General features: G+C 36.5%; 1 protein-coding gene across 5 annotated transcripts in view; it reads right to left on the bottom strand.

Moving 5' to 3' along the window:
* The window catches only part of LOC122041048 (phosphatidylserine decarboxylase proenzyme 2-like), a 136,791-nt gene that overhangs the window by 18,179 nt on the left and 90,809 nt on the right, over positions 1 to 27,803 (bottom strand). For all 5 annotated transcript variants that reach the window (XM_042600585.1, XM_042600584.1, XM_042600586.1 and 2 more), the window contains one exon: positions 12,947 to 13,058. In XM_042600585.1, coding sequence (XP_042456519.1) covers positions 12,947 to 13,058 — 112 coding nt within the window. The remainder of the gene's footprint in view (positions 1 to 12,946; positions 13,059 to 27,803) is intronic.

The raw sequence follows: 27,803 nt of genomic DNA, 5'->3' as shown, positions 1-27,803 counted from the left end.
TGAATGATAAGGTTTCGGTATCGTATCGTGTCATGCCGATACGGTTTCGGTAATTTTTTATTTATATATAGTAATTATAAGATAAATATATATATGGTGTGTATAAAAATAAGTTGTATATTGATTTTATATAACTTCTTAATTATTGAATAACTTAATATTGTTAGAAAAATAATTAAATATAATTTTCATTAAATAAAATTGATCTATCAATAACTTAATTAATTATAATTTTCATTAAATAAAATTGATCTATCAATAACTTAATTAAAATTGATCTATCTATAAGAATAAATATATAAATTAATACAAAGATATATAATAATTATATAAATTAACTATTTAATCATTTAAATAATTATTAATTAAATAATATATATTTTAAATAGTAAAATAATATCAAGTAAAAAATATAAAATAATAAAAAATTATCCGAATATAAATTTAAGTTATTAGAATTTTTTAAATTTATTTAGAATTTTTAAAGAGTTTTTTAAATGAAATTTAAATAATACAAAATAATAAAAAAATATTAGAATATGAATAGAATTACTAATTTTTTTTTAAATTTTAAATGAAATTTAAAATATTAAAAAAAATTAGAATATTAATTAATAAAATTTATTTTAATTTAAAATATATTTTTTTTATATTTTATTAGGATAATTTAATTAGAGTTTATAAAAGCTTTTCGAAATATCACACTTAGCTTAGGAACTCTTTAAATTAATTAAATAAATAAAAAATGAAAAGACAAAAACAAAAAAGAGTTAATGCTACGCGAGACGCGACGGATCACAGGGGAGGACGAAAACACGTCCGGCGGCGCCGGAAGCATCGCTGGACACGTCTGGTGGAGCCGGACGCATCTGGTGGCATCGGAGGCGTCCGGTGGCATCGGAGGCGTCCGGTGGCATCAGAGGTGTCGCTAAACGCTTCCGCCGATGTCGGAGGCGTCGTCGGAGGCATCCCGCGACGCCTTCAGCGCTGCGGGAGGCGTCCCACGCCGAAGGCGTCGCGGGATGCTTCTGACACCTTCGGAAGCGTCTTAACTCTTCCAGCACCACAGAAGCATCCCGCAACTCCTCCGGCGCTACCTGCGATAACGTCGAGATGGGGATACTTCCGGTGCTGGTTTCGGCCACCCGGTGGAACAATAAAAACCGTCCATGCCGGGTGGCACGAAACGGTATTTCATTCCCTGTATGTATATATATATATATATATATATATATAAAGATGTAATGATCAAAGTAAAGATTCCAAGAGGATCAACCTAAGAATTTCTTATTAATAAGGTTATATCAAAGACCAACTTTAAGTCCATATCTGTTTACAGTCATGAATGAATTTGAGATGCATTACCAAAGTTATAAGAGTTTTAAATATCGAGGTTCGTTTATGAAAATGATAGAGGGATCAATAGAAATGTTTTACATAGACTACAAGTAACATAGTTGAAATGGAGGGGGATATTAGGTATTCTTTGTAATAAGGTTATATCAAAGATCAACTTTATGTCCATATTTTTTTACACTAGTCATGGATGAATTTGAGATGCATTACTAGAGTCGTAAGAGTTTTAAATATCGAGGTTTGTTTATGAAAAAAGATGGAGGGATTGATAAAGATGTTTTACATGGGATTCAAGTAAGATAGTTGAAATGGAGGAAGTTGTTAAGTATTCTTTATAATCCTAAAATATTTTTAAAGCATAGAGGAAAGTTTTATAAAATAACGGTTAGACTTGTAATGTTATATGAAGTTGAATGTTGACTATAACTCGAGCACATGAGCAAAAGATAAGAGTTGCAGAGGTGATGTTAAGGTGTATGCGCAAACATATGAGGATAGATAGATTAAGAAATGAGAACATTAAAAAAAAAGTCAGGAGTACGTCTATTGAGAGAACTCCAAAAGATGCGTTTATGATAGTATGAATATATATTTAAGTAACTAATAAATATCCAAGTTAGGCGATATGAGACCATGGTAAATACGCACATTAATAGAGGAAGAGGAAGAGCAAAGAAAACTTGGTTAGCAATGATAAAATACGATAAAATTGATTTAAATATAGATGATGATATAGTAGGGAATCAAGCTCATTGGCGTAGGAGGATTCATATAGTCAATCCTACTTGAAGAATCAAAGCTTGGTTGTACTTGTATATAACAAACATAATTAAATTAAAACCATATGATATTGTTGAATGATTATAGCATCTTATCTTTGACAATGTAATTAGCTTAATTATAGGGATTGCATCTGATCTTTGACCGTGCAATTAGTTTAATTATAGGGATTGATCTTGAACAGTGTAATTAGATTAATTGTAGGGATTGTAATTGATAGGCATAAATATAGGGTGATGCATGGTTTAAAGTGTCGTGTCGAGACGGACGAAACGGGCGAAACATCTTGTTCCGCTCGGCGGCACGACCCCGGCACCAGACCCACAACTGCTACGTCGCAACAGCTGCGTCGTGTTGCGGGACGCGGGAGGGGTCGCTCGACCCCATAACAGCAACAGAGAGGTCGCATAACCCTTCTGCTGTCGCCGCGGAGGTGTCGCGTGACCCAACGACCACTGTAAGGGGTCACATGACCACCACGGTCACACCGGAGGAGTCACGCAATTCCCCTGGCCATAGCTGAGGGGTCGGGCAACCGGCAACGCCGAAATCACGTAATCCTGCGGCAGCACCGAAGTCGCGCAACCCCTCGGCAACGCCAAAGTCGAGCTCGCTCGCGAGTGGTATCGGATTTCAGATTTTTTTTAATTAAACTTAGGTTAATTATTTTAATCAACTCCTAGCTATGATAGAGATAATCTAAAGAGGCTATATTAAATCCTAATAAAATTATCTAATTAATTTTATATTTTATTTAATTTAATTTAAAAATTATAATAAAATTTTTATTTATTTATTTATCTATTTTCATATCTTTTCCTTTTTTTAAAAGATTATTTTTTATATTGTTTATTTTTAAAATATTTATGTTAAATATTTTATTTTTTAATTAATATATTTTATATTTAAAAAATACTGAAATTATATTGGCACGACACGATACGGTACCGAAGTCGTATCGTTCCGGTCCAAGGTCGAAATCTCGGCACGGGTCAAAATTTTAAATCTTGGGGTGATGTAAATAAATACATACACATAAGTGAATAAAGATATAAAAAAATTATTTCATATCTTTCTCTTCTACATGGTATTAGAGCAGAGCATTATTTATCTCTGACGAAAGTTGATCTTTCTTTGACCTAACCTTCTATCCTTTTTTCTCTTTTCCTATTAACGGTTCTCGTGCCGTCACTACTCGAAACTTTGCTGCCGCCGCCGCTCTAATCTACTACTCAAGTTTCTGCCACTGACCTTCTACAATGACGTCTTCAGATTCTAAACCTAATTTGGCCACCTCTATTAAATTGAATGAGAACAACTATCTCTTATGGTCACATTCGTTTGAACTATTCCTTGGTCCCATAAGAAGTAGGAACATATTCTGACCCTCTTGATCCTAAAGATCCGAAATATTCATATTGGATCTCGGACGATTGTTCTATTATGGCTTGGCTCCTCAATAGTATGGAGGAGTTCGTAAGCACTAATGTTATATTCGTTGAAACTACAAAAGAGATGTGGGATGCCTTATGGGACATGTATTCTTATGACAAGAATGTTTCTCGTGTTTTTGAATTATATGAAAAACTCTTCGCTCTTCACAAGACGATTAGTTTGTTAGTAACTATTTTGCTACTCTTAAGGGGGCTGCCGATGAAATTCTACTATACCATCCTCTCTCGTGTCACACTACTCGAAAGAATCTGTGGAGGAATTCTGGGTCGCAAAATTCCTATCTGGTTTAGATTTCACTCTACCACCGATTCGGGATAATCTACTGACAAGTGATAGCATTCCCACGTTATCGAATGCTCTGTCTCGATCCCTTCGTGTGACCATGAACCGTCTTGACACTAGTTCTTCCCTATCTTTCAACACTTTGGCTATAGGTGATCGTGGTCGGGGGTTCTCTCGGGGTCATAATAGTGGTCACAATCGTGGTTGTGGATCTGATACCACCAGGGGTGCTTGTTCATGCATGCCTCTGAGAAGTGTTGGGCAAAGTTTGATAAATCTGATTGGATTAACAGTGCATCTACTGAAACATCGACACCATCACCTAACGACGATATGGTCTTTGTTTCTTGTACTGATTATGAGAAATTACTTCACTTTTTTGCTAACATTCCTTCTACCACTACTGCCTCATCCTCTATTGGTGCGTTTGCGGTATCTTATAATAAGTCTTAGATGTTGAATTTCGATAGTTCTACCCATATTACCGGTAACAAGTCTGTTTTATCTTCATCTTTTGTTTCCTCATCTTTATCCTTTGTACGTCTAGTCAATGGTATCTATTCTCCAATTACGAGATTAGATGTTGTCAGGCCCCCACTACCAATATCACTCTTAATAATGTTCTCTTCACACCGAAATTTTCTATAAGTTTACTATCTATAAGCTGACTATCCTATCTGGATAGTTGGTGAAGGACATGAGCGTGATGACCTATCCTATCTGGATTCTATTACACCTGCATGTCCCCATGCACTCTCAACAACGATGTCTCCTTATCAGTGTCATTATTGTCTAGGTCACCCATCTCCTTTCTCTCTTAAAAATTTAGTTTTTGTTCAGTTACTGATATTCAATGCGAATCATGTGAGTTCGACAAACACCATCACATATTTTTTCCTTCTAGAGTTGATAAACATAATCCTTTTGCTTTTGAACTTGTTCATTATGATATTTGGGGGCCTAATAGAGTTGAGTCTAGAGGGGGCTTTCAGTATTTTATAATTTTTGTTGATGATTATTCCCGCATGACGTGGTTATATTTACTCAAAAATAGAAGTGATGTTCTTAATATTCTATAATCATTTTATAATAAAATAAAAATCCAATATTATGTTAATTTGTGCACTCTTCGTACTGATAATGCACTTGAGTTCACTTAGAAAACGATTTCTACATTTTGTAATTCTTATGGCATAATTCATCAAACATCTTGCGGATACACTTCCCAACAAAATGGAGTTGCTGAATGCAAACACCGTTATATTTTAGACGTAACTCCTACACTTCTCTATCACATGCATGTCCCTAAGTATTTGTGGGATAATGTTGTTTTCACAGCTTGCTTCCTCATAAATAGATGTCATCTACTGTGTTACGTGGGGATATCCCACTCTCGTGTCTTTATCCTAACAAACTTATTTTCTCTATGCTCCTTCGCATATTTGGTTGTGTTTGTTTTATATATAATTTTACTATGACTTAGATAAATTGTCTCCTCGTTTTATTAAATGCATCCTACTTGGATATTCACATACACAAAAAAGGATATCATTGCCTTGACCCGCTCATAAAACGCAGTTACACCTATGATAATATTATGTTTTTTGAGTCACAACCTTACTTTTCCCTATCTGGCTTAGTCTCCTAGTACATTAACATCTTCTCCATTAACTATCCCACCATCCATGTCTCCCATCGCAAATGCTCCATCTCCTAAACCATTGCAGGTGTATACTGTTGGACCCCGTGGTTATTTTGATGTGATCAACCAAGTAAGGTTAGGTCCTGTTGTTATTTGATCTCTGTGTCTAAGTGTGTAGGAACTTAGGAGAGCAAGAAGTCGAGCGGAAGACGCAGCTAGCGAGAAGGACGGTACGGGAAGGGAGCCGATGGGCTCGGTACGTCCGAAGGACGAGAGAGCTGCGGAAGAGTACACCGGTGGGCGAGAAGAACGTGCGCGACATTCGAGAGACGTAAAGCGGGGACGGAAGCCTGCTCGAGGAGAAGGCCGGGAATTGGTTTCGGGTGAGCCATATTTCGGTTGGCCGAAATCACCCAAGCGATCGGAGCTTCGGAAGAAGAAAAGAAGACGAAGTGTGCTGACCTCACTGCTCAAGGCGCCTCCAACAAGTGTTGAAGGCGCCTTCAACACTGCTTGAGGCGCCTCCAAGCTGGTCAACTCGACCGTTTGTGCGCGGATAGAGTTTTATCCGCTTGACTTGGTTGGAGGCGCCTTGAACCTTGTTGGAGGCGCCTTGGACCCTCGGGATAAACTTTCCAGGAGCTATATAAAGGCCCCTGGAGCTAGGAAATATTCATTCAAGCAATCAACTCTGTAATCATTCCTAGCAACCTCTGAGCGTTCTAAGTGTGTAAAAAGGCTTCTCCGCCTACCGTGAAGGAGATATTCTAGTAGAGTTGTTCGACCGCCTTGGATTAATAACCGTCTTGATTGTAACCAAGTTAAAATTCTGTCTCCTCTTTTATTTCTGCTTTTTATTTTATTAGTGTTGCATTTTTGAGTTGAAAGTCTTGAGGAGGGTATACTTTAATTTTTCAGGCAATTCATCCCCCTCTTGCCGGCCCCGCTGCACCAACAAGTGGTATCAGAGCCCGACCGCCTCAGAAGGACTAACCGTCAACTGAAGCACAAAGATCAAGACGATGGCCGGAGGGAACATTCATCCCCCGAAGTTCAACGGAGACTTCGCTACGTGGAAACGCAAAATGGAGGCATTTTTTAAGACCGAATTCGATATTCTTTTAGTAATGAAATATGGATATACAGCGCCAAAAGACAAAGAAGAATGCAACTGGACGAAGAAGGAGCAGGTCGATTTCGTGGCCAATGCAAAGGCGGAATTTCACCTGCTCAGTGTTCTGCCGCCCCAGGAGGTAAGTCGGATCGGAAGCTACGACTCCACCAAAGACCTCTGGGATAAATTCCTGGAGCTCCACGAAGACACCTCAGAAGCAAAGCTAACGAGGCGTGACATTCTTCGAACTCAGCTGACGAATCTCCGGATGAACACCGGCGAGAAGGTAGCACAACTCCAAGCGAGAACCAAGGAGCTGATAACGCAACTGACAAATCTCGGTGAATCGGTAACAAATCCAGATTCCATCCGGTATGCACTCAACGCCTTCCCAAGAACTCCAGAGTGGGCTTCCTTAGTAGATACTTACTACATCTCTAAGGACTTTGAGGTAAGTAGTTTAGAAAATCTATTTTCTACCTTCGAACTTCACGAGTCTCGACTTGCAGAGCCTACACAAGTAGAAAAGTCGAACCTCAACATTGCCCTACAAGCCGAAAAGGACAATCCCGACTCCGAAGCGTCGATTGACGAAACTGAAGCGGCTCTTCTGGTAAGAAAATTAAATAAGTTCGTTAAAACTAATAAGTTTAAATCACAGTCAAGAAAACATCAACGCAACATAAGGACGGTCCGATGCTACAACTGCAACAAGGAAGGACACATCAAGGATGACTGCCCCAAGTTGAAGAAAAGGCATAAGGAAAAGTCTCAAAGACCGACGTCCTCTACACGCAAGAGTCTGAAGGCCACTTGGGATGATTCTTCATCCTCCGAATCAGAATCCGAAGCCTTCTCAGGATTAGCACTGATGGCCAACCATCTCTTCGAAGATGACTCAAGCTCAGAGATAAGGATAAATGAAGGGGGAGGAACATCAGAAGAAGAAGAAAGCTGCGACGAAGGGGGAACATCACCGCTTAAGATAAGTAAGGTACGTAATCTCACTCCTACTCAGTCCTTTCAATTTATCAAATTACTTACGAACGATCTAGCAAAATTAAAAAAAGAAAATACCGAATTGAAAATGAAATTAGCAAAGGTATGTCCACTTGAGATGTACGACAATCTAAAATCAGAAAATGAAAAATTAAAAATTAAAGTTGAAAAATTAAAAAATAATGCATGCTTAAATAAATTTCCAAAATCAAAAATTAAAATTTATGGAAAATTGAATTGGTATATTAGAAAACATCAGAGTCAACTTAGAAAAGTACCCAAAAGTTATATACCCCCTAAGTTTTTAAATAACCTTGTAGGAAGGAACCTCTATTGGGTTCAAAATCCGTGTTAGACTGATTCTTTTTAAAATTAAAGGCTTTAAGAGAGAAAATTAAACAATGAGTTTCCTTATGCGGATTTGACTAGAAAGTGGTTGTTGCTCTAATAACCAAGAAGGTCTAGTGCCTCGCCACTGCCTGGAAGTCAAATATAGAAATGAAATATTTAATTAACTTTCTGGTAAAAACGTTAAAATAAGAATGGAATAATGCTTTGAAAAGTTTTTTAAACATATTTCTGAAATTAAAAAGACTAAGTTTTTTTTTTAAAAAAAAATATCTTCTTTAAAAACATATTAAAATTTTTACTTAGAAATGTTTTCAAAAGACTTAGAAAATTTTTCAAAAGACTTAGAAATTTTTAGACTTAGAAACAGTCTTAACTAAGTTTTTTTTAAAATGATTTAAATATTAAACTTTTACTTAAATATTAAACTTTTAAAATGATTTCAAAAGACTTAGAAATCTTTTAAAACTAAGTGTTTTAAATGATTTAAATATTAAACTTTGACTTAGAAATTTTTCGAAAGACTTAGAGATTTTTCACATCTCTACTAAATAACTTAGAATTTATTTTGAAAATATTTTGTACCCCGGTTTTTGCTGTGATCAAAGGGGAAGAGTTAGGTACAAGTCTAGGAGGATTTTGGAAAATTGAGAATTTTAAATTTTTTTTGTGTTACAAATTTTTATTGCAATTCTTATGCTTAAACTGTTAGTTAGTAATTTCCTTAAAATTACTATTTGTTTTATACCCTAACTTGAACTTGGGTTGATGCACATCAAAAAGGGGGAGATTGTTAGACCCCGTGGTTATTTTGATATGATCAATCAAGTTAAGTTAGGTCCTGTTGTTATTTGATCCCTGTTTCTAAGTGTGCAGAAACTTAGGAGCGTAAGAAGTCGAGCGGAAGACGCAGCTAGCGAGAAGGACGGTACGGGAAGGGAGCCAATGGGCTCGGTGCATCCGAAGGACGAGAGAGCTGCAGAAGAGTACACCGGTGGGCGAGAAGAACGTGCGCGACGTTCGAGGGATGTAAAGCCGGGACGGAAGCCTGCTCGAGGAGAAGACCAAGAATTGGGTTTGGGTGAGCCCTATTTCGGTTGGCCGAAATCACCCAAGCGATTGGGCTTCGAAAGAAGAAAAGAAGACGAAGTGAGCTGACCTCACTACTCAAGGCACCTCCAACAAGTGTTGAAGGCGCCTTTAACAATGGAGGCACCTTTAACACTGCTTGAGGCACCTCCAAGCTGGTCAACTCGACCGTTTGTGCACGGATAGAGTTGTATCCGCTTGACTTGGTTGGAGGCGGCTTGAACCTTGTTGGAGGCGTCTTAGACCCTCGGGATAGACTTTCCAGGAGCTATATAAAGACCCCTAGAGCTAGGAAATATTCATTCAAGCAATCAACTCTGTAATCATTCCTAGCAACCTCTGAGCGTTCTAAGTGTGTAAAAAGGCTTCTCCGCCTACAGTGAAGGAGATATTCTAGTAGAGTTGTTCGACCGTCTTGGATTAACAACCGTCTTTGTTGTAACCAAGTTAAAATTCTGTCTCCTCTTTTATTTCTGCTTTTTATTTTATTAGTGTTGCATTTTTGAGTTGAAAGTCTTGAGAAGGGTATACTTTAATTTTTCAAGCAATTCACCCCTCTCTTGCCGGCCCCGATGCACCAACATATACAAGGTGTTCTCAGAACCTATCTCATGTCCCTCGCCTCCTCTTACTGTAGCTCCTGATACTCCTCACCCCCCCGATATTGATCTATCCATTGCTATTTGTAAAGATATTTGTTCTTGCACTACCCATCCTTTGTCTAACCATATGTCATTTGATTATCTTCGTCCTGCTTTCCGCACTTTTGATATTTCTCTCTCATCTACAGAGGTTCCAACTTCCTACTCCGAGGCTTATCAACACTTTTCTTGGCAGACTACAATGGATGAAGAAATGCCCGCCCTTATCTCTCGTGGTACTTGGGAGCCTATGCCTGCAACTGTCATTGGGTGTTTACTCTGAAGTATAAAGCTGACAATACTATTGATCGATGCAAAGATTGCCTGGTGGCCAAAGGATTTACCCAAACTTATGATGACTACTTTGAGACGGTCTCTCCTACTACCCACCCGACTTCTATTAAAGTTCGGTTCTCCTTGCCTGTCAATTAATCTTGGCCAATGTATCAACTAGATGTGAAAAATGTCTTCCTTTATGGCGATTTGCATAAGACCGTTTTTATGGAGCAACCTCGGGTATGATGCTCAAGGGGGAGAAGGCTACTATGGTTTGCAGACTTAAAAAGACTATTTATGGCCTTAAATAGCCCCCAGAGCTTGGTTTGATAAATTCAATAATATAATAGTGCAAATATGATCATTCTGTGTTTGTATGACATAAGACGAATGAGATTATCATTCTTATTGTTTATGTTTATGACATCCGATATAAGTAGCATTGACAAAACTAAGAAGTATTTACAGCAACACTTTGTTACTAAGGATATGAGATTGACATCCTAAGTATTTCTTGGGAATTAAAATTGCTCACAACAAAACTAGAGTTTCATTATGGCAACAAAAGTATGCTACAGATTTATTCAAAGAAACCGAATTGCTTAGAACGAAGCTGATTGATACTCTTATAGATATCAATCCAAGTGTTTGGAATGATACCGGAGAATTCTTTGAGGATAAGGTAAAATATAGACAACTTGTTGGAAACTCATATACTTAACACTAACGAGACCTGACATCTCCTTTACAGTTGGAATGGTAAGTCGTTTTAAGCCGAAGGAAGTTCACTAGGATGATGCGATCTGGATTCTTATATACATTAAGAAATCTTCAAGGAAAGGGTTGTCTTTTAAGAGAAATGGATACCTAAAGATTGAAGTCTATCCTAATGTCAACTATGTTGGATAAAAATTGACAGATGGTCCACTTCTGAGTATTGCACTTATGTAAGGGAAATCTAGTAACATGGAGAAGTAAGAAACAAACTATCATTGCTAGGTTAACTGCCGAAGCTGAGTATAGAGTCATGGTTCATATGTGATTGAGATGTTATGGCTAAAGAATTTGCTTGAAAAATTAGAATTCACTTACAATGAACCACTACCTATATGTACTGTAATAACCAAGCAGCTATTCACATTGCAAGTAACCCCATTTTTCATGAGAAAACTAAGTATATTGAGGTTGTCTGTCACTTTATTCACGAGTGCATAATGAGTCAGAAAATTATCAATCCATTCACATCATCATCCAATCATGTTGATGATGTCTTCACTAAAGTGTTAGGAGGAAACGATTCTCAGAACTCTATGATAAGCTGGATATGGTTGATATATATGCTCCAACTTGAGGGGAGTGTTGAATAGTTATAGCATCTTATCTTTGACCATGTAATTAGCTTAATTGTAGGGATTGCAACTTATGTTTGACCGTGCAATTAGCTTAATTATAGGGATTGATCTTGGAGTGTGCAATTCGCTTAATTGTAGAGATTGTAATAGATAGACATAGTTATAGGGTGATGTATATAAATACCTACACATAAATGAATAAAGATAAAAAATTATTTCATCTCTCTCTCTCTTCTATATAATTTTATATTATTTCACCCCATTTAGGTTTTTTATTTAGGGTTTTATCATATTAAATATAAAAAATTATATTTAAGCTCAAGTTCTTATCAAATGTTTATAAGTATATTTCACATAATTACATAAAAATATCTGATTTAAAAAAATAAATAAATCATTAAAAAATGAAAATTCCTATGTGCTTCAAATTTGAAATTGCTTCAATTGTAAAAATTGTCTCATTTTACATTGCTCATTTTAGCATTCTACCTAATAAAGGTTGAATGATTTTAAGTATAAAATATTTTAAAATTAAAGATGTATAGAATTTTACGTAATTAAAGAACAAAATTAAAAGTAAATGTTAATTGATACAGAGATTCTGTATAGACAATGCCACATAAAAGGATGCTCTAATCCATGCATTAGAGTGAGCCTCTTAAAAAAATACTTGAAATCCCAAGCTTGTTATACAATTCAAATCACATTATCACGAAATAGTATATCTTTGTTGTTGAAAATTGCAACAAATGCAAAGAGATATCCTTGATACTACAAATGCTTTGCTAAGTATTGTATCACTAGTTGCATTAATATTTAACTCGGATTTAGTCTAAACTTTTCAAAAATAAATACAATTTTAAAGAACTTTCATCTATATATTTATGTTTGAACATCAATTGTCCCCTCGGGGCGGTGTGATGGTTAAGGCATGGGGTGTTGCCACATGAGGTCTTGGGGTCGAAACTCGGTGTGACCGAGCATAACCTCCCCCATGTCTTGGCCATTTGCACTAATGGCTAGTAGCCACCCGTGATTTACCTCCTCCGTGTTGGCCTAGGGACGGGTTGGCGGGGCGCTGGGGCGAGCGAATCGCCTTTTGCCACATGTTTGAACATCAATTGCCCACGGGCTGGCGCAGTTGGTCATGCAAGGATGTTGCTGTCAATAAGCCTGAGTCAATTCCTAACGGGTGCGGAATGCCCTGCTGGTTGCCTCAAGCCTTCTTGCATGTATTGTTGCTGTTGGCGAAGCCTTCTCCCCCTGTGATTTACTTCCCTTCCTGACAATAGGCCACGCTGGAGCCAAGGTGACAATTTCACCTTTTGCCACCAATGTTTGAACATTAATTAAATAACTTTTAAAGATACATATTTTAAGTCAAATTCAACAAGGAATTGTTTTAATACCATGAAAATCTTAAATTTACCATTCAAACTTCTAGATAGTAACACAAAAAAGAATGCCACTGCAAGCAAATTGGAATCATGAGCTGTTAACAAGTCAGCCATTGCATAGTTGTGAATAAGAAATATTGGGATTTGTTTGCATAATGTTAAAAAACTTGAGCATATTAGATAACAAAGAAAATTTGGTGAAGACATGGAAGTACCTGCATTTATCAGTGTCAAGCCAACTTTTGATTGGTATATTGCTCTCATGGAGAGAACTATCTTTCCATCTATTATTTCCTCAACCAAACCCTTTGTCCGTCTATCAATCACCTAGTATCCAATACAATTTAATCATGTTTTGGTTATCAAATCCATAAATCTAAAAGATCTGCAAAAAGCAAATGCATTGGGTATCCTTTGGAGCATAAGTGGCGGCAATCAAAACCACTATGCTGAAAAACAGGATCTTCAGTAATAAGATAAAACCATATCATATATTTATCTAGCTAACATGATGAGTTTGTTAATATTTCAAGAAGTAAATCATTATGACTATATAGGTGAAATCAGGATATATGTTGAAGAGCCAACCTTTATATTGTAAATCTCCTTTCTTCTTTGACAAAAGTGAAAAAGATCTTAGAGACATACAAAGCTCCATTTTGCATTTAGATGGTAACCTATGAAGGAGAAAATTTTGGATCTCTTTAACCCTAACTAATCTATTTATTTATCAATAAAAGTAGCCCGGTGCACGAAACTCCCATTAATGCAGGATCTCGAGGAAGGATCTATTGTACAGAGTCTTACCCTACTTTGCAAGAAGCTATTTCCAAGACTTGAACATGTGACTTCTAGGTCACACGGCAATAACTTTACTGTTGTGCCAAGATTCCCCCGCTTATGTATCAATTATATCAAAAAGACCCCTACATATTTAGAATGAAATATTTTGGTGTTCAATACTCTACCTCAAGCTGGTTGAAAGGTATTACAACTACCAACTTGTTACAAATATATATTTAGTTAGCTAATCTTCAAAACTAGAAAGCAATGCAAAAATCATTTCAGATTGCACCTTTTCTCTACTATCCTTGCATTAAATCCTCTCATGAAAGACTGAATAAGTAATGTGCATGGCAATCCAATTATCACAATATGATTTCATTGGATTATATAAGAACTACCATACTCTATTAATTGTTGGGCAAAATAAGTGCTACAACCTTATATTCTTGTTTTGCACTTGGTCTAACCACTTATTGCTTTTTTTAAGACGTCAAATCACTTCCCAGAATAACAATAACTGCTTATATATGGGGAACCTGCCTAACTTTCAACTATGTACCAATGATATAGAGAAGACCCCAATCATGACACAGGAGATCCATGCATGAGATTTCAGGTGTAGTGATGGTGCTACATAGTTCAATTTACCAATCAATCTTTGATACTTCCCTAGGTAATATAATCATTCTCTCTGCCTCACATTAATCTAACATTGGGGATCTAGAGGAGTTTCACACGATGAAAGCTCTTAGCATATTAACTTCAATTATATCAAGCATATGCATTACGAGATAAATGTCAACCCTTGAACATTCTATTTATAGAAATTACTTTAGATCAGTCAAATTCTTAGTTTGAAAATGTTGGGAAAAGCAACTTTTGACCTTGTGGATTCCTACGACATCATCAAATAATGTGTCAGGTAACATTAGAAAATCTAGTACACTCCTTATCATACAAAACTAAATAAGACCACAATAAATTTTAACAAGGAACATTTTATATGAGACTGCTTGAGCTCACTTTTTTAATTTGAACACAACAAATACCCCCAAATCTAGTAGTGATTAGACACAATGGAATGTGTCCTTATAATCAACATTATATGTTCATCTATACCCTTTGGCATTTATCAAGCCTTGAATGCATTAATTAAGCCATTAAAGGATGTTTTTGGCGATCGATGAAAAAATCATAATAGACAACTGATTCACGAGCACGAGGAAGGATGTGGCGGAAACGCAAGAGAAAAGACGAATCGAGATATTAAGGTTTTATTAAAAAATTTAATATAACAATTTTAATTAACATCGTTATATTTAAATAAAATATAAATTTAAATGTTATAATTACTATTATATTATATAAGTTTTTTTATAAAATATATTATTTAAATTATATATATATATATATATATATAAACAATAATTATATATATATATATATTAATAATTAATTAAATAAATGGTTAATTAACTAATATAATTATATTATATAAATTAATATTTTTATTATTATTTATTATAAATATAAAGAACTAAATAAAAAAATATATTTTAAGTTAAAATTTTGAGTTCATATTTGTAATTTATTTAAAATCAAACCTTAAATTAGTTTTGAAAATTTAAAATAAATTAAAATTTTTAAAAAATATATTTAAAATTCTATCGTAAATTGCTGAACCACGTAGCCAAAGTTATCGAATACACAAATCATGTAGGTAAGTTTCAAAATTACCAAATCACATACTCAATTCCATTTTTGCTACTCCATATTCGCACGCGCCTACCCCCAATCGACTGTTACAGTAGCAATCAATTCGGACATTGTTTATTAGTGCAGTAATGCCCCGAATCGATTGCTATATTATAGCAATCAATTAAAAAATTTAATTTATGTTAAAAAAATTATTGCTCTCAATATAACGTATAGAAATGATGTTTGAGGGCATGAAGATAATCAAAAGAACTATACGAACACATATGATCTGATTACATATCATTCCGAGTTCGATTAGTCAATCAACCGATTTTGACCAAAACCAACTAGCTAGAAAGTTTGGAATGACATGAAAACATCATTTCCATTTGCCATATTGAAGCAATAATTTTTTGAACACGAATATGTCTGAATGTATTATATTAATTTTGTTAATGTTGTAATTATGAATTATTTGATTTTTTTACTATTAATTTTTTATAATGCATAGGTAATGATGGTGTCACTTTTCACTTACTCGGGCTCCTTCCTTCCTCCTCTTTGGGTAGCGGTCGCAACGGATCCTTCGAGGAATGAGCCTACGAATCAACGAGCATCAGTCGAGGGTCGACGTTGCCAGAGTTGCACCTCTGACAGTCAAGTCAGTAAAGGGACAAAGAGGAGCATAAAAAGCTCAAAGGAGAAAGACAAAAGCAAGTGTCGAGAAAGACCACACCTTCACCTACCTGCGTGAAGACCTATAAAGCCTCGACCGAAGTGGATCCATGTCGGCTGTCGCACTAGCCCTGGATGGGCAGTGTGAATTACCGCACGAGCAAGGCGCCACCCCTTGACCGATCACACAAGTGAACTTCCTCGTCTATAACAACAACTGTTAGTCTGTACTACCGGCTTTGTTTGCTTGTATGTCAATTTTTTAAGGGGGGCACTAGTGGATACTTACTCTGGAAGAGCCAACTCAGCCTAGTTCCTCCATAGCGGGCCTTGATGGGGTTGTTCGGACCAAAACTAATCAGGCTCCCATGGTTAGGAAAAAAGGGAGGTTAGTCGAGTATATCTGGTCTTGCAAGGTCGGGGGTCTGATAGGGTTTATCCGGGCATCATCACATGTCCCCCCTTCCAATCAGAGTAAAGAGCGAAGTCGAATGAAGTCCGATGAGGTAAAAAGTGAAGGGATTTGCCTTTGATATTTCATAAATAGTTAAATCTAATCATGCGGGCTACCTAGGTGGCAATGGAAGATAGAAGAAATCCCCTCTCCTTCCTAACTAAACATCATATTGTCGATGCCCACCATCGCTGTCCCGCACGGGGAGGAAAAATTGAAATTCCGAAATAGGGAGATCCTCTTCATCGAGACCAAAGTGAAGAGCTTGGTCTTGCGACCTAGAGTAAGTATATCTTCTGGACGAAAAGAGGTGGTTGATCCCTCGGCCAAGAATAATGACCTTTGCATCTAAACCGAGGAGAGGTGCTCAATCCCTCGGCCAAGAATAAGAAGGACCTTTGCATCTGGACCAGGGAGAGGTGCTCAATCCCTCGACTGAAAATAAGAATGACCTTTGCATCTAGATCGGGGAGAGGTGCTTGATCCCTCGGCCAAAAATAAGAATGACCTTTGCATATCGAGGAGAAGTGCTAGATCCCTCAGCAAGGAATAAGAATAACCTTTGCATATGGACCGGGAAGAAGTGCTAGATCCCTCAGCCAAGAATAAGAATGACTAATGTGGATACGAGGCCTCTCGCTTTGGTCATCAATAGCAAGAAAGAGAACCACACCCATTAATGGGGTTAATATTACCCGATCGAGTATTGTGTGAATCCTATCATCATGAGAGCTACACCAAGCCTGCAATCATTGTCTATGTATAGAGGGTAATTTGAGATATCAAAGTGCAATATAATGAGAATAACTCGATTCAAAAGATACACTTGTTTTCCAGTAGCTCAATGAGGGAAGGATTTTGGTGCATCACATATCCTCCTTCAATTACCAATTCAAGCACTACTCGGTACTTCATTTGTGTCATATGAGATGTTTGATTATGATGTCTTATCTGTTAATTCATCAATCTTGCACCTTGATGGTGCAAACGTCAACCGGCTCGGGGTTTAAGGCTTCATCCCATAATGTGTTTCCACTTTACATGCTTAATTCCGGCCACTCGATCTATCGTTTTATATTCCTGCACTCTTGTTCTAAACACGTGGAAGGCACTGTCTCCGAGCGGTCACAACCACAGCCGTTAGATGGGGTAGAATGAGAAGACACGTGGGATCTTAGTCGTCCATAATTTCCCCATTTACAAGCAGCATAAGTATAAAAAAGGGGAAATAACTTGCGGTAAAAAACCAATTGTTTTACTTTTGCAATGCAAGTGGTTCCCTGATCGCCGACCTACTTTAGCCGAGTCACTTCACTTTGGAGTAGCTTTTCTCACTCAATCTCTTTATACAACTAAGTCACCCATCCTCAGTTTCTTACTTGTTAATTATTTCTTTTCTCCATTATTATGCCCGTGAAAATTCAGGATTTGCTATCATCGTGAGGACTACTTTGAAGAAATGAGCTATGAAACATAAATGAGAAGCTGAAGAAGCAGATCTTACTGCCAAGGAACTTATGGTTTCCCCTTACATTGCTACGGGACTGAGCTGAGTCTCCACCTTACTTGGTAAGGACTTTAAGCCTCCTGTTCCTTTGCGTTCCATAATTTTAACCCTACTAGCTAGGAGCTTGCCCCTGTCCCATTCAAACCCGTTTCAATGATTGCCCTGGCCGGAGTATGCCACCGCTTGACCAGGATCAGGTCATGTGTTACCCAATCTTCATTAGTTGCTCCTATTCTCTATCCCTGATTTGCCAATTGTCTTCAAATAAGTTAGCAAGAAGTGTATCATTTTCTTATGGTGCAGACTTCCCCAGCACTTCCACTGAGGTTCCACAAGAGGAGAATACCCTGATTCTTCCCGAAGGGAGGTTGAGCCTTGCTACTTTAAACCCGCTCGGTCTTACTGTTCCAGATCCTCGCACGAGTGATACTACGCCTATTGACAGCTGGTCCTTTGTTATCCGTCCCCTTGTCTTTGCTGAGTTGGAGGCAAATATGTGATATTATGTTGCAAGGAATTCTAATGGTAATTTCTTGAAATCCTATGGCTCCCAGTCTCCCTACTATCTTCTTGGCTCCTAAGATTTTTTCATTCTTTTCAACATGTAGGGGCTGGAAGTGGCTCAGGAGATGAATGACAATCTAAGCAAGAAGATCATATCCAAGCTAGAAGGGCGGGTAGAAGATGCTGAACATCGCACCCAAGAAGCTGAGGAGGCCAGAGCTCAGTCCCTTAACAAGTTTTATTCAGCCTAGACTCTCAAAGACTTACAAGCATACAGCTCAAAATTTGAAAGTTGAGTTGGCTAACAAGAACGAAAAGTTGACTACCCAGGAGATCGAATGGGCGGCGAAGTTCTGGTCGGATCCAAAAGTTACTAGCTTGCTGGTGGATCACATGTTCTCTTGCTTGAAGACAAGATTCTATGATTGTATATCTCAGTTCGAGGAAGATAAATATCCCTGCTCAGAAAGGACTCCTCTTTCTTGAGTTTGGACCAAGCCATAGAGCGTGCACCCGAGGAGTTATTCATCTTCAAGCCTCCCACGAAGTAGCATATTAACAACTTCCAACGTCACATTGTAGGGCCCTAAGTATCTATATTTCTTTAAGGGCGAAGAGCCCGATTAACTTTACCCTTCTCATTAAGGAAGGATAATTTTGTAAGGCCATCAAGCCCATATTCGCAAGGTCGACTAACATTGAAACTGATTTCTCCCTTCAAGAGGGAATATTTTGGGGCCAACTCACCAAGATTTTCTTTATTGATGACTATTTGTTTCCTATCATTATTCTTACATCCTTAAGAGCCTTTGGGAATGCTTAAAGGCTGGTATTTGCTTGAGTTAGAGATATCGGCTCGGCTCTCAATCATATGACTACTCCCAATTGAGACAACTTCAGGCTATACCAATACTATTTTATCCTCCCAGGGTCGTCCGATAAACTATTATCTTCTCATTATCAATCAGTGACCAATGTCTTATCAGTGGCGTAGATAGGATTTTCAATAGGGAGCGAATTAAATAAATAAAAAAAAATAATACAACACAGAATATATAATAAAAGTCATATATATACTTCATATGTTTTTACAATATCACTCTCCAAGATTTTATACTTTGAAAATGTTGAATAGTAGCTTCATTATCAACTGTATCAAACACAACTCGCTCAATATATAATATCAAACAATCATTTACCATATCATATCTCAACCGATTACGAAATGAGGTTTTGATTATTTTCATTGCTGAAAACACTCTCTCTAAAGTTGCAGTTGCAACAGGTAATAACAATGCTAACTTCAAAAGTAAATATACCAAATAATACAAACGATGTTTCTTCAATTGAACCATCCTTTTAGCCATCTGGCCAATCCCCACAACCTCAAAGAATTGATTGCTACTCCACATATCAAAAATAAAGCTATCAAGTTGTGATGCTCAAGATACATTAACTCTATCGGGGAAAATCGGATGGATAACACTCAACAAACTATAGTAATTTTCTCTTATCATAAGTAGAAAATGAATTTGATGGATCAAGACAAGCTATACATAATAACAACTCTGTATTCACCTCGTTAAATCGATTGTTCAGCTTTTGAAGTTGCATATCTATCACTTGATAAAATGTTTCAATGCAATAATAGTGAAGATTTGTCCTTCCTAACATTTCGTCGTGATCTCCCATGAAAATTGAACAAGTCTTCTATGTGCAGGATGACTATCTCATATTTAACACAAAATAAAGAAACTTCATTTAGTAACAAATCCCAACCATCATCTTTCATGATTTACAGTTGATGTTTGCTTGATCTTACAAGCATCATGGCATTTACGAAGTCTTGATCTTTTCTTTGCAAAGCTTGCGACAAATCATTTATGACTCTTAAAATATTCTTCATTAAGTACATCTGAAATATAAATTCATATTTTCCAATCAATTCCAACAGATTATTTGCTTGCGCCCTTTGCTTATGATTTGTTCCCTCCTCTTCAACAAATAAAAGATATCAATAACTGAAGGATACAAGCATATCAAACTCAACAATGTATTATAATGTGAACCTCAACGTGTGCTCCCAGCTCATTTTAATGTCTTATACCGCGTCCAGTGAGGATATCACCATTGCAAATTCTTTTAATAACCTTTTCAATTGTTTCTCACAAAATATGTCTCTTCGCTTGCATGACGCTCCAACAATATTGTTCAATTGTGCAACCACATCAAAAAAAGTAAAAAAACCTCATGTGATTTTCAACAACAGCTACAAGTGAAAGTTGCAGTTAATGAGCAAAACAATGAACATAATAAGCAGACTTGTTCTTCATCATAATTAAGCTTTTTAAGCCATTGAATTCTCCTCTCATATTGCTAGCTCCATCGTATCCTTGCCCTCGTAAATTAGATATAGATAATCCATGTTGACACAACAAAAAATCAATAACAATCTTAAGTGGTAGTAGTGTCGTTTACATGTACAATGCCTAGAAAGTATTCAACAATATTTCCCCTTTCATCTAAAAATCGTAAAGCAACTATCATTTGTTCTTTAACAGATACATCATGAGCCTCATCAACCAATATAATAAATAATTCATCACCGAGATCTCCAAGAATAGAATTAGTAGTTAAATATGCAATGGATCCGATAATATCTTATTTGAATATCAGGCGATGTCGGTTTGAGGTTTGAGGGAGCATTATAAATATCCTCATTATAGTTAGTAAGAAATCTTAACAGTTTAAGAACATTATCATGATTAAGTGAGTCTGTTGATTCATCACAACCACAAAATGGTCATCCTTGACTTACAAGAAATCTTATGCAATCAATTGATGCTGTCAAATGAACACGATAATCAAAAGCTACCTGACGAGACTAATTAACCAAACAAGTTTCAATATGTTGTTTTTGATTCATTAAGTTATAAGTCGTCATCATACACCTATTGTGAATGATGCTCTGTTTTCCAACGTGTTCAAGAATTTTTTCTTTCTTTCTCTAATTTTTAAATCCCTCATTAACAAAAGAATCACCACCACTTTGACCACCATGATCCTCTTTGAATAAATAGCAATAAAGATAGAAGGTCGTGTCTTTTGCAATGTTGCATTCTAGCCAATTAGGATGAAGGCTAAACCATATAGCTCGAAATCTTCATTTCTCTTTTGGACAATAACGCTAAGGAAATTCATGATTCTTAGGCTAAAACAGACCTTTTTGTAAATAGTAACGTTGAACAATCTCCCTTTCATTCACATTATATTCGAGAAAGTTCTTTCTTAGCCTAGGATCGCTAGGATACTTACTTGAGTTAGCATCAGGAGGAGGTGGTGGAGGTGGTGGAGGAGATGTCTTATTTGAAGTAGGTTCATCTAGCATTCTCTTAAAATACCTCAGCATTGTTATTTTACCTAATTTATCATCAATATAATATTTTAGAAACATAATCATATAATTCAATGACTATCTTTTTTTAACAATTCAAAAACAAATAACAAAAAAATTGATAGGATTGACTTGAGAGTTAATGATCGCTTATTTTTCACACATATTGGTAGAGGTACTAAGTCAAATGTTTCCATTATAAAGACATACTTTTCTAGTTATATAACTATCCAATTTTAATTATTATCCTAAAGACGATTCTTTCCATATACATATAGTTATTACAAGATGTTCGTGTAAATTATATAATAAGTCTATCCATGCAATAAATGATGTGATTCAATTGATTAAATTTTCGAATGATCATCAATAACATTGATCATCTTTTTATAACAAATTAAACATCAAATGCATGGAAGACCTCAATATCGGTAAACACTTAACATACTTGACTAGCAACAAAAACATAAATATATGAAAAATTAACACTATGTTTTTTTAGCATTTAAATCTCTAATCGAAAGAGATCAAATAAAAAAACTCCGCCTTAATTAAAAGTCGTTTGCTATGGAGCGTTGACAAAGTGATGACTGTGGTGCTAGCAACAAATGACAATGGCACTGCAGTAATAGTGTAAGATGACAGCGGCGTGCAACGACGATGACGATGACAGTAGCGACAGCAATGTGAGGCGGAGAATTTTGAGAGTAAAATTAGAATTAGAGAAAGAATAAGAAGGGAATTAGGGGAGGAAAAAGAACCCGAGATAAAAAAAAGGGAAGGGGATTAGAGGAGGAAAAGAAAACGAGAAAGGAAAAAAAAGTTTGGAAAGGGAAAAACACTAATGTAGAGAGGCAATATGGGAGAGAGAAAAAAACAAAGTTTGTTGGTTTTAATTGGATTTTGTAAAAAAGTCCAAAACATCTTAAAATTTATAACTAACCTACAGTAGCTAGGCCCCTTGGCCTTGTAGTTTAAGAAATTTACCTAGAGAGATCCTTGCGACCCCTCATTCCATAATAGAAGTTGATGAAGGTAAAATGTGGGAAATTGATTAAAGCAATCTTCAGCCGTTCAACACGAAATTTGGATTCCTCTCTATCTTGCCACTCGTGTGTTATATGGTACTTAAAACCTAAGTTATGTGTCATATTTGTCTTCTCTCCTACTCATTGTCTCCAATAAGCATAAAATATTAATTATTCATCTAATTATCGTATCTACTGCCTCCATTATTTTGTTATAAAGTGATCCTTACCAAGGAGATATAATCCTGCAACGCATTCCTTTTAAGGAACAACCTAATATGTAGCATAATAATTTAATGGATTCATACATAATAATTACCTTTATTTAATGTTGGCTAACAACCTAATGCAACCTTCCTCTTTTATCCAAACTTAGGGCCAACCATAATGGAGTCTATTTACCATGGGCAAAGTTAAGTCACATCAAATGTAAAAAAATAATAGTCTAATGCACGAAGCTCCCGAGAGGAAGTGTTTATTATACATAGTCTTACCCTGCATTGTAAAAGACAATTTATGCGACTCGAACCCGTGACCACAAAGACACAAGGAAGCAACTTTACTATTGCGCCAAGGTTCCCCTTCAAATCACATCAATTGTACGACTCAGAGAAAAAAAACAATTTTCTTTATAAAGGTGAGAGAGTAGTCAAGAAAGACAATTAAATAGAATAACAAGGAACGACAATAGGTAAGGTTGTAAGTGTTGGTGCAGGTAGCACTAACGGTCTAACCTAGGTTTTGATAAATGACAAATGGGTTAAGTTAGTTTTGTTGTTGTCTGACACTTTGATCGTGTGCAGGAGAAGTCCAGAGAGGTCGACGGACTGACCGGATGTCTGGTAAGAAGTCCAGCTAGGTCGACGGGCTGACCGGATAGCTGGCGAGAAGTCCAAGCGAGTCGACGGGCTGACCGGACGCTTGGCAAGAAGTCCAGACGGGTCGAAAGGCTGACCGGACGTCTGGCAGGTAAGTGAGGTAAGTCACTGGAGGGGAGTGACTGTGAGGACGCGTTCCCAGGAAGGGAACATTAGGCGTCGATCCGGCTTAGATCCATTTCGGATATCTAAGTCGAGATCGTGACTAGATTCCGGTCTCGGAAAGACGGAATCTAAGTCATACTTTTTCTGTTAATTCATTGTGCTAACAATCTGTGTTGCAGGGTATATTTTGCCTCGGACTAACCTTGTTTTGCAGGAGAAGGAATCTCTGGAAAAAGGTGGTCCGGGCGCCCGGAGGGGATCCGGGCGCCCGGAGGCAAGTTTTATCCTCTGCGTCGCCTTGCCACGTGGAGCATCCTGACTGGACTTACCACGTCACACCAGGGCGCCCAGAAGGGATCCAGGCGCCCGGAGCAGCATATAAAAGAAGCCCCAGGGGTGGAGCTTCTCAATACAACATCTCTCAGAATTCCCAGATTGCTCTGCTGCTCTGTGCTCCAGCGACGCTAACAAAGCTCCGACAACGCGCCCTTGCTCTTTAAGTTTTCTTCTCTGTCGGTACAGCTTTGTGTTTTGTTTCATTAGCATTTCTTGTACCCTTTTTGTAATCACATTCGAATTGCTAGTGATTGCCCAACGAAAGTGGTCAAGGACCACGGGCCTTCGAGTAGGAGTCGTCACAGGCTCCGAACGAAGTAAAATCAATTGTGTTCATTTACTTTTCCGCTGCGTACTTTTACACTCGAGTTTTCGAATCGATATTCACCCCCCCTCTATCGAACGATCACGGTCCTACAAGTGGTATCAGAGCAGGTACCGCTCTGATTTGGTGCAACCACCAATCAGACAGGGGGTGAAAAATTAATTTTTTTTCGGTTTTCAGTTTTACGTTTAATTTCAAACTGGTACTATTACCTGCTTTGAATTTTTTTTTCGTTGCAATTAAATCTAAATTGGTGCAACACCAATTTAGATACTTCTATTACTTTTCATCTTCCGCACTACTAATCCAAGACCAAGTCTTGGGATTTTTGTTTTTCTTTTCTTTCTTCTGTGCGCAGGACTAAAATGTCTCAAACAGAAGGATTCAGCACAGTACGACCTCCACTCTTCAACGGGGATGATTTTCCGTACTGGAAGAAGCGCATGGAGGTTTACCTCAAAACAGACTTCGACCCGTGGATGAGCGTTACGAGACCCTATAAAATTCCAGCGGACACCTCCGGGAATATATTGGATCCTGAAGACTGGACAGCAGATTTGAAGAAGAAGGCGTCAACAGAAAATAAAGCGATCAACACTCTACAGTGCGGATTAACAAGAGAAGAACTGAACAGAGTCGGTCCATACAAAAACGCTAAAGAGCTGTGGGACAAATTGATCGAGCTGCACGAGGGAACGAGCGACGCCAAGGTAACAAAACGAGACCTGCTTTTAAATAAAATTCTTAATATAAAAATGCAGGAAGGTGAAACGGTGAATCAGCTCCACGCGAGGATCAAGGACATCCTCAACGGGCTTCATGCGATAGGCCACCAGATGGAAAATAGAGACTTAATAAGGTACGCATTAAATGCTTTTCCACGTAATAGTTTGTGGGCATCAATCGTAGATGCCTACAAAATTTCTAAAAATCTTTCTAAGTTAAAATTAGACGAGCTTTTCTGTGAATTAGAATTACATGAACAAACTAATGCTGGAGCCGAGAAAGGTATAGCTTTATTTGCAGGTTCCTCCAAAGAAAAGAAGAGCAAGCCTGAATATGAAGAAGATTCCGACCAAGACTCCGAAGACGAAGAACACCTGGTGAACTTGGTAAGAAAAATGTTCACCAGGAGAAAAAGGAGCTTCAGCAAAAAGGACCTTCAAAAGATCAGTTCTCCCTCAGAACAAAAGAATGTGACTTGCTTCGGCTGCAATAAAAAGGGACACTACAAGAACGAATGCCCAAAACTGAAGTTCGACAAACCGAAGCCAACCAAAAAGAAGGCCTTCAAAGCAACGTGGGACGACTCCTCGGACGAATCGGAGGAAGAAGAGCAGAAACATCAGAGTCACCTCGCACTAATGACCCGCGAAGCTGAAACAGAAGACGAGTCGGAAGATGAAGACGGGTCTGAACCCGAAACAAGCCACGAGTCCGTACTCGTTTCCGAAGGCCCGAATGAGGTATATTTTAATTTAAACAAAAAAATTTTTAAATCATTTCCTGTTTAAATAGTAAATTAATTAAAATAGAAAATGAAAACAAATCACTTCTTGAGGAAAATCAAAACTTCAAGGAACAAATCAAAAATTCAAATCCAACTCAAGATCTAACACTTGAGGAGGAGAATTTATCATTAAAAAATGATATTAACAATTTAAAAGAAATGCTAGAAAAATTTACAACAAGATCAAAAAATCTTGACTTAATCCTGAACAATCAAAAAGCATGTTATAATAAAACCGGACTCGGATATAAGTCGAACTCAAATAAAACTTTTAAGTCATTAATAACTCAATACAAATCAACTAATCAAGCCTGGGTTCCGAAAGCGTGTTTGACCACGCAAGTAGGAATTAATCAATACTACATACCTAAAGAAAAAATATACTATATTAACTCAAATAAACTAAATCAAAACCCAAAACACAAATCAAAGAAATCAAAATTTAAAAATATTAAAACTCAACAAAATATAAATTATCACCAAGTTAATTATAACTATAAAAGGAATCGACACAAACCTAAAACCAAAATTTAAATTAATGGTCAATAATTCAGGAGGAGACTCTAGAATAGCTGGCACCTCCAAAACTAACTTACCCGACAGGGTAACCTAAAACAAACTAACCCGGCAGGGTAATTAGGATTAGAGACCAAGTTTAACTTGAATCATGGTACTGGTGAAGTTTTTGGATGATAGTACGTTAGGGAAACTTGGGCATCGCATGTCTAGAAAGATATGGTTTCGATCTAGTGCATTTGGCCAAGTGGAACTGACCGAAGCTACCCTTAAATGAATCCTAATCAGTTAGACCAAGGTTTAGTACTAAGCTCCGTGGATAGGACTATTCGGAAAACCTCGAAAGGTTGGTTACTTCTAATGACGTCCATGTGACTCACCAAGCTTAGAAGTTTATCCGAAAAATGTCTGTTTGTAGAGACCAAAGCTAAATCTGAATCTAACACAAGTTAAACCAAAACTCCATAATTAAAAATCCAATTTCATCTCACAAAATCATAGGATTCCCTGATTGATAATATAGATCGGGTGAGATGAATAAGGCTTAAATTTGTTTAATTAAAATTAATTTCAAAATTTTAATTTTAAACTTAAAAATTAATTTCAAAATTTTAATTTTAAAACTTAAAAATTAATTTCAAAATTCTAATTTTAAACTTAAAAATTAATTTCAAAATTTTAATTTTAAACTTAAAAATTAATTTCAAAATTCTAATTTTAAACTTAAAAATTAATTTAAAAATTTTAATTTTAAAACTTAAAAATTAATTTCAAAATTTTAAACCTAAAAATTAATTTCAAAATTTTAATTTTAAACTTAAAAATTAATTTCAAAATTTTAATTTTAAACTTAAAAATTAATTTCAAACTTAAAAATTAATTTTAAAACTTAAAAAATAATTTCAAAATTTTAATTTTAAACTTAAAAATTAATTTCAAAATTTTAATTTTAAACTTAAAAATTAATTTCAAAATTTTAATTTTAAACTTAACTTAAATAATGTCTGCTCAAAAATAAAAAGACTAGCTTTAAATCCTACTTACTGTAGGAAACCAAGTGGATTTTGGACAGTGGTTGCTCCAAACATATGACTGGAGATCACACCAAGTTCACTCAACTCACTTAGAAAAGCTTAGGAACAGTTGCCTTTGGAAACAACGGCAAACTCAAGGTAATTGGTATAGATAATATTGAATTAAAAATAGACTTTATAATTACAAATGTTTTACTTGTTGAAAATTTTAAATATAATCTTCTGAGTATAAGTCAATTATGTGATACTAGGTATAAGGTTAAATTTCTATCCACAGAATGTTTAATCAAACATCTAGATAATCCTACCATAAGCCTAAAAG

The sequence above is a fragment of the Zingiber officinale genome, chromosome 2A, assembly GCF_018446385.1.
Source record: "Zingiber officinale cultivar Zhangliang chromosome 2A, Zo_v1.1, whole genome shotgun sequence".
NCBI lineage: Eukaryota > Viridiplantae > Streptophyta > Magnoliopsida > Zingiberales > Zingiberaceae > Zingiber > Zingiber officinale.
Note: the sequence above shows the minus strand (reverse complement) of the source record. Positions and strands in the feature narration are given on the sequence as shown.